Raw genomic sequence first — 7,803 nt, forward strand, 5'->3', positions numbered from 1 at the left:
ACTTTGTTTAGAAAAAAAAAAACAACAAATTAGTTATCACCGTTATTTTTTTGTTTAAATATCATAGTAATGAATAAATTGTGATATTTATACATTTTAGGAACCAAAATTGAACAAAAAAAAATAGGAAACTCGAATTTTGTTGAAGATAAATAATAGTAAATAGCGTATCTATAATATAATTATATATTACTACATTGTTTTTTATTATACATACGAACACAACTTTGTACTAATTTTCTACATATAAGTTATTAACACAGAGAAAATTTAGTGGAAAAGGTCAATATTGATTAAATTTTTGTACAATAAATTTTTTAATAAAGAGATTATAAATTACCGATTACTTCTTTAAATATTAGTAAAATAATTTTTTTGTTAAGATAGGAGTATTGAAACTTTCAAACTTATTAAATTTATTATGTTAGCATTTGATTATTTTAATTGAAGTGATCGAGATTAGTTTTTAAATAAAAGATTAATTATTTTTATGTTTTATTTTTTATTCAAATTAAAAAAAATTATTTTTTTATATATTTAAGTATAGTGGTATGTCATAAGTTCTTGCCAAAATTTATATGTTATAAAAGAATGTGTTCAATATTTTCATCTACCGCAAATAAATGCAAAGTCTTTTAGGTTTTTTTTTTCTAAAATCAAATTATGAATATGATGTCCTTTGAAAATATAAGCTACATTTAAATGTCTGAATTGTTTCTACCATTTCATTTACTCGATATTATTTGTATATATCTTAATTAGAATTTTAATATAAATTTTTTAAACATATTCTAAAAAATAATCAAAATTTTTATTCATTTAGACGAATGACAAAAAATTTGACTTTAGAAAAATATTTATTAATTTTTAAAAAAAATTATAGATAAAATGACATAAGATTTTTAAAATAACAAGAAAACAATATATTTTCCTCTCTAAATCACAATTACTATAAACATTTGCCTAAACCCAAAGTAGTCCCCCTAATAATTGACTTGGACTTGTAGGTTTTATAGAAGTTTGTCCGTGTTATACCTGATTATTCATGTGTTGTACACGTATCAAGAAAAAATTGTCATTTTTGGATCACCAATGAATGAACTCGAGAAAAAGAAAAAATGTGGCCATAAAATCTAAGAGATTGATATACATATAACATAACATAACATGCATCATTTTATTTCACTTAATTAGTAGATCCCATCCTGTTATTACGTACCAAGCTTGGTGTCAATAATCAATATAAGGTGAAAATAATGAAGAGACTCGATAAAATGGGAAGGGGGTCGACGTATCAGGCGAGCTTCATTATATGCAACACGATACCCGTTATTTTATTTCACTTAATTATTATCAAGTTGGATGCCAACAAGGTGAAAAATAATAATGGACCCCATCTTTAAAAATAAAATAAAATAGTACATTTGTTCGTTTTTTTTTTTTTTTTGAAAGAACATTTGATCGTATTGATACAATGTGAAACTTACATTTTAATTGTGCAGCTCCAGCTATGACTATGGAGAATGTGACGCTACCTTCGATATCATGACGTGTGTTAATTTTTTTATATATTGATCGATGTTGTCGAAAATAGAACGCTGATGCATGTCGCTGATTAGTGATTAGAATAATTATACTTCTCTCATATTATTTATCATTTGACTTGGACATTCTCACATTCTTTACCTGATAAACAAGTAAATAAGGAGATCGTCCAGCAACGCAAGGGATCATCAAGAATTTAGCCATAATTCTCGGCCTCTATCAGAGTTGCTCTAAAAAGCAATGCAAGCCAAGCTAATAATAATCAACCTCTATCAGAGTTGCTCTAAAAAACAATGCAAGCCAAGCTAAGCTAAGCTACAACAACCGTCCAAACCAACCAATCGCACCCGCATGCGACTCATCAGTCTTACCACCAGAACACAATCATTCACTTTTGTCCTAGCATCCCTCTCCTTGCCTTTTGAATTGATCCTAGTTGGGGTGTAAGGTGGTGTAATATATTTCAAGTGTTGCCTCTTCACACCTCTCTCTCTCTCTCTCTCTCTCTCTCTCTCTCTCTCTCACACACACACACACACACACAAAAAATATAATATAAGAGCAAAAAGCTACTTAATCAAAACATCATATATGTCAACAGAGAAGAATAACAGGTGAAGTGTAGCCACTGGCCCACCGCAATCGGTCCATCACTTGTCCTATTAAAACGATCAAGATGATGTTTTGGAATCTGTTAAATCATTATTTATTTACATTACTCTTTTGTGCGAGGAAGGCCGAATTTCGCAGATCATATTGAAGAAACCAAGGCTTTTGGGTCAGCAGTTTGTTCTTTGAGTGAACCATCCATCCACCTCTTCAGCATCTCTACGGCAGCTTTAGGCTGATCCATTGGAACCATGTGTCCAGCATCATGGACCTGTGTGTGAAAGTGAAGTTCGAGTCAGGGGGAAAAAAAATCATGATAAATTTGAAATGGAATAGCCCGAAAAGAGGAGGGGGTGGGGGTTGAACCTTTAAGAAACTTAGAGGCCCATAGCTTGTCAATAATCCAGATTCAGCACCATCAACTTCGAAAGGAACTTCGGTCGACGCTGCAAATTCTTCCTTACCACTCCACTCCATAGCATGAACCCATCTAGAGTTACCTGTATGATGGAGATTATTATTAACATAGACGTGAAATTAACTTTGCATTTGCTGGATAAACAACCTCTAGGGTATTGTACGATCACCTTGGAGAGTGAACAATTACAACAATTACCCTAAGATTTGTTAAACCTTAAACAAGGAGCACTGAAATTTTGCCAGACTCACATCCGCTGCACGCTTGTCGTAGTTTTAAGGTTTACCAAATCTCATTGAGCTATATCTTGTGTGGTAGCAGTGTAATTTACCCGGCCAATATATCTGAGTTCACAACATACAGCATCACTTAGATTCAAGGATACAGAAGCCTTACCTAACCAGTTGCATATTAGGTCATATTCTCCGGCATACACCAGCAGCTTTACTCCATCCTCAAGGAGAGCAGGGATACCAACTTCAAGATCTCTCATCCAATCCATAAGCATAGCCTGGTAAACAGCAGTGCTACACGAGACGAACTCTATGTCACCCACTCCAAGTGCACTTCTGACAGAATCTTGGTTGAGGAATTTCTCCAAGTTGGAGAAGTCATAGCAGAGACTGCCTACACACTTCTTTCTAATATCGTAATACTGCCACAAAAAGATCAGAAACTCAACTTTGAGAACTATATTCACCATTTTCTCAATTTAGAAGAAGAAAAGGTGAAAAACCTCTAAATCCAAATGTTAAGTTTTTAATCATTTGACCGTGAAATAGAAATTCCACAGGTTTTTGAAAAGACACTGACACTTGAAATTATACAACGGCTGATAATTCTTTATCTAATAAAATGGGTTCACAGGCATTGATTGCTATGGTTCAATAAACAATTTAATGTATAGCATATACCTCGAGACTGAGGCAAGTTAGCAACTTGCAAGCAGGTTGGCTAAGGGCATTTGTTAACCACTATACTCTCCATGTCCTTCAAATTCCTAACATCTATCTAGCAGTCATGGTTTAAAAGTAATCTTGTGCATAAAAGGGAGGCGTCTATTAACTGAGGATTCAGGATTCATAATGTTGGACATATTAACATGGGCTTTCGAACTGGTTAGCACATGTATATAGCAAAATACTAAAAATTTCTCTCTTTACATTCACATCACCAGCACGTGCAATTACGGAACTGAATATCGAGTTGCAGACGATGTAGGCTGCCATGCAAGATAATGTCCCCTCGGTACCTGAGGTCATCAAATGCATTAATGCCAAGAAGTAGCTTCAGCAATAGAAATCCAACTCGCAGCTCAAATAATGTAAACATTATAAGTAGCTGATTTACCATAGAAGCCAAACTAAAATATTCTGACAACAATATCTTAGAAACCTTTTTGCAGAAAAAAGATTTAATGGAACATAATTTCAAACAAGAACATTACATGTGAATGAATGTACATAAGAATACAATTCGAAATAGCAGTAACTAGATAAGTCACTACCGCAAAGCTTTACTGCTGATTCACAGAGTGGAAGAATCTTGTTGATACGATCATGCTGAGACTGCGTGATCATTCCCATGTCCATTGCATAATCAGCGTACGCTCCGTACTGAATTGCTGGATCAGTGAGTCCATTTCCAATAGCAAATCCCTACACAATAACTTGATGTAAGACAAATAAAGTAGACCATAAATGTAGCCTTCATTAAGTGAATAGGAATTACCTTCAGATTTACATGGATTCCTTCATTTGCTTTGTTTCCTTGATAGACGCGGGCAGCAAAAGCAGGAATATAGTGTCCAGCATATGACTCCCCAGTAATGTAAAAGTCATTTTTGGCTAGCTCAGGGTGCTCCTTGAAGAAATCCTATATGGATAAATAGGTCAAATGAGAATTCTTTTTGTTTAAAAGCAAATTAGATCCAGATACGACATTTTCCTCTCTCTCATATTTGGTTAATTTCTAAATACATAGACTTTGTGAGAGAAACAAAATTAGGTAAAACAAATTTATTCTTATGTAATATGTGGAAATACTATGGCAACCAACGACAAAACCAGTGTTCGACTGATTTTCACCCAACTATCTGATGTCAATTTTGAAAAGAGAAAGAAACTATGATTTGACTAAGATGTATTTCCAAATTCATAAAACTCAGCGGATTTCAATTTAAGTTGAACCCTCTAAAGAGTGACTTTATTCTTTGCAATGGGTATACGCTTTAAAAATTCAAGAATCCAAGTTTCAATCCAATCCATATTTGACATGATTAAGAAAATAGTAAAGGCTACTAAATTCTGAAGTAGTTTGTGAGCATCGTCATGCCAACTTGTTACGATTCGCATGGTGGCAAGTTGGTATAGACTGCCACCAACTAAAAACCTCAGAGGAAGCAACAATACTTCAGCATTAAAATTCCACTCATTTAACTGGCATTTTTAAAATTCAGAATATTAACTATGTCATCATATAAATTGGCTCGCCATTTAACTCAAGGTGAACAGTACCACCAGGTCAACCATGTTACACTTCAAACATTAACTAATACTTCGAGTTTCTTTTAACTCATTTCTCTTTTACGTCTTTACACAATACTTCTCTCCAAAGGATCTACCTAGCCATAGAGTCATTTATTTTTATCCACTTTCTCTATGATTTGATAACATAGTACAGTATTAGTACTACAGTAAAAACATAGGTTCATTCATCGTGGTTCGTGGAAGAAAAACAAAGAGAATTACCTGTATAAAGTCATACAAGTCATCACTGACACCCTTCTCATCATGGCGAATGTCTTTTCTATTAGAACTATAGCTAAAGCCAGTGCCAATAGGCTGATCAACAAATATAATATTAGAGACCTGCATATAACATAAAAATTATATCAGTTAAGTTAACAAATTAACATCGCCAAAGTAGAACTCATTTCATTTGACATGTGAATAAAAAAATGTGCCCAAGGCAAAGAACCTAATCCATAGTAGAGTTCGTAAAAATGTTGCATGATTTAAAAGTTAGTTCCATGCAAAAACCCAAGTTCAGGCGCCTTCAAAACCCATTTCCCGTCACATACAATTGAGATTTGAAATACATACCACGGAAAACACCCAAACATAATTTTACAAAATATTTCTGGTTGCACATGATTTCCAAACTCTATCACAGTGAGCATTCATGACAAGGTATTCCAGTGGCATACAAAAGTGTTTTATATCTGTTCAACACAAATAAAATATCCATCAAACACAAAGCAGATTAAAAAATAGCAACAATCAGAGGACCCATTAATCTGCAAATCACCAGTGTTACTAAAAGTAAATCAACTTTTATGTGTAACGTGATTGCTAAGAACTACAAATGACGTGCAAGTCAAGATTTTCAGAAACAGATATGAGATATCTAGATGAATTAGCAACTAATGATTTGTACTTTGTAGTTGTGCCATGCAAACTTAAATTGATGCACACACAGTTAGTTAACTCTTTTGTTTGAACTTTACTAGTAATTCCTTATAAAATATTTTCTGCATATCTCATTGTACTTTCCAGTGAAATTTCTCACTGTCTTTAGAAACAATAGCTGTTTTCACCAAAATAACGTACCTTGTCCCAGCCGTACTCATTTCTCACGAGAGACAAATTGTTGGCAATAGTGAAAGGCCCATTTTCATAGAAAAGAGCCATCTCACTGCTACAGCCTGGTCCACCAGTCAACCAGATGACAACAGGATCTTCTGTGCTATTGCGTGACTCAAAGAAAAAGTAAAACATCCTGCAACGTGAACAACAAGAAAATAAATGTATGTAATTCATACAAGAGGAAAATAATAATCTTCAAAGCAAACTCAGCTAGTTGATACATACATGTTTTTCCCTTACATGCTTTACGTGAAGAAAATAATATAACTCAATCATCCAAAATAATCAATGGATTAATCAGTTTCCCTATTTAATCTACAGTTTCATCTTGAAGTGGCAAATAGAAATGAAATGCCATCAAACATAAAGCCGATTAAGACCAGCCAAACAAATGTCAAGCTCAATCTTTCCATTAACACTCAACACCATCTATCACCATGCCCAGTGAGCGCAAATGCTATATGATAGCTCAATAAAGCAGCTGATAATCGGCTGATAAATCACTTGCTAAAGTCCAAGTTTCACAAATTCGAGGTGCTACAAAACTTACTAATCCTCAGAAAGAACTACGAATTGAAAAAAAGTGCTTGAGCCTAGAGTTATAAAATCAAACCTGGCGGAATGGGAATGCTGAATCTTATAGTAACCGGCGTGGTGACCTAGGTCCTCGACCGAAACTCCGTCAGAATCGACCAAATTCGGGAAACGAAATCGTCTCTCCACGAGCCTCGGAGTATCGGCGAGCGAATCATCGTGGACGATGTTGATCGGTTCATTGGGGAACAAGTTGAGGTCTCGGATGAGCTTCTCGGCAGAAATCAACGGAAACTCCGACGGAAGCCGGAGCAAGGCCACGGCGGTGGACGGCGGCGATAGTAGGAGTGTGAAAACGAGAAAGAGAGGGTAGATTGTTGGAGAAGATTTCTTCATTGTTAGCGTAGATTTTACAATTCACCTCTCTTTCCCTATCCCTATGAAGTGAAAATATGGAGGAGATTCTCGAGTAAATGGAGTGGGGGAAGGTCAGATCTAACGGTCAGCAGATTTAGAAGGTGGAGTACGTGGCATGCAATTTTGCTTCCACGTGGAGTTGATCCATTCAAGTAAAATTTCAGCTAGTTACTGTAATAAAATATATTTTCATTTTAAAATATTTGATTTGATGTAGTTTTGATATTCCATAAAATTATATTTAAAATATATATATATATAACATAGGATTGAACAGCATAAAATTTTATGATATAAAATAAAGACAAAAAAATCCTATGAGACGGTCTCAAGGGTCATTTTTTTTAGACAAATCTCTTATATGGGTTATCCATTAAAAAGTATTACATTTTATGCCAAAAGTATTACTTATTAGACAAAAACTTCTATGAGACAAACTCAATAGTCATTATTTTGAGACGAATCTCTTATATGGGTTATATATTAAAAAGTATTACATTTTATGCCAAAAATATTACTTATTATTATAAATATGGGTATGATTGACCTGTCTCACGGATGAGACGACATCACATGAGTTTACTCTACTTATTAATATAAATATGGGTAGGCTTGACCCGTCTCACAGGATTG

General features: G+C 34.2%; 1 protein-coding gene across 1 annotated transcript; it reads right to left on the reverse strand.

The window, feature by feature from the left end:
• Positions 1 to 2,118: 2,118 nt before the first annotated feature.
• Positions 2,119 to 7,209, reverse strand: LOC140863456 (serine carboxypeptidase-like). Its single transcript, XM_073266905.1, has 9 exons — positions 6,833 to 7,209; positions 6,184 to 6,352; positions 5,323 to 5,442; positions 4,304 to 4,447; positions 4,080 to 4,230; positions 3,736 to 3,824; positions 2,969 to 3,227; positions 2,521 to 2,654; positions 2,119 to 2,425 (listed from the first exon to the last, which is right to left on the reverse strand). The coding sequence occupies exons 1-9, from the start codon at positions 7,147 to 7,149 to the stop codon at positions 2,297 to 2,299; spliced, it is 1,512 nt and encodes a 503-aa protein (XP_073123006.1). The 5' UTR covers positions 7,150 to 7,209; the 3' UTR covers positions 2,119 to 2,296.
• Between the last annotated feature and the right edge of the window lie 594 nt (positions 7,210 to 7,803).

Source organism: Henckelia pumila, chromosome 4 (assembly GCF_033568475.1).
Source record: "Henckelia pumila isolate YLH828 chromosome 4, ASM3356847v2, whole genome shotgun sequence".
Lineage (NCBI taxonomy): Eukaryota > Viridiplantae > Streptophyta > Magnoliopsida > Lamiales > Gesneriaceae > Henckelia > Henckelia pumila.

Coding starts and splice junctions, on each gene's coding strand:
- LOC140863456 (XM_073266905.1), bottom strand. CDS start 7,149: ATGAAGAAATCTTCTCCAACAATCTACCCTCTCTTTCTCGTTTTCACA. Junction 6,353..6,832: donor CAGCATTCCCATTCCGCCAG/GTTTGATTTTAT, acceptor TTCACGTTGCAG/GATGTTTTACTTTTTCTTTG. Junction 3,825..4,079: donor ATCAGCAGTAAAGCTTTGCG/GTAGTGACTTAT, acceptor TGATGACCTCAG/GTACCGAGGGGACATTATCT.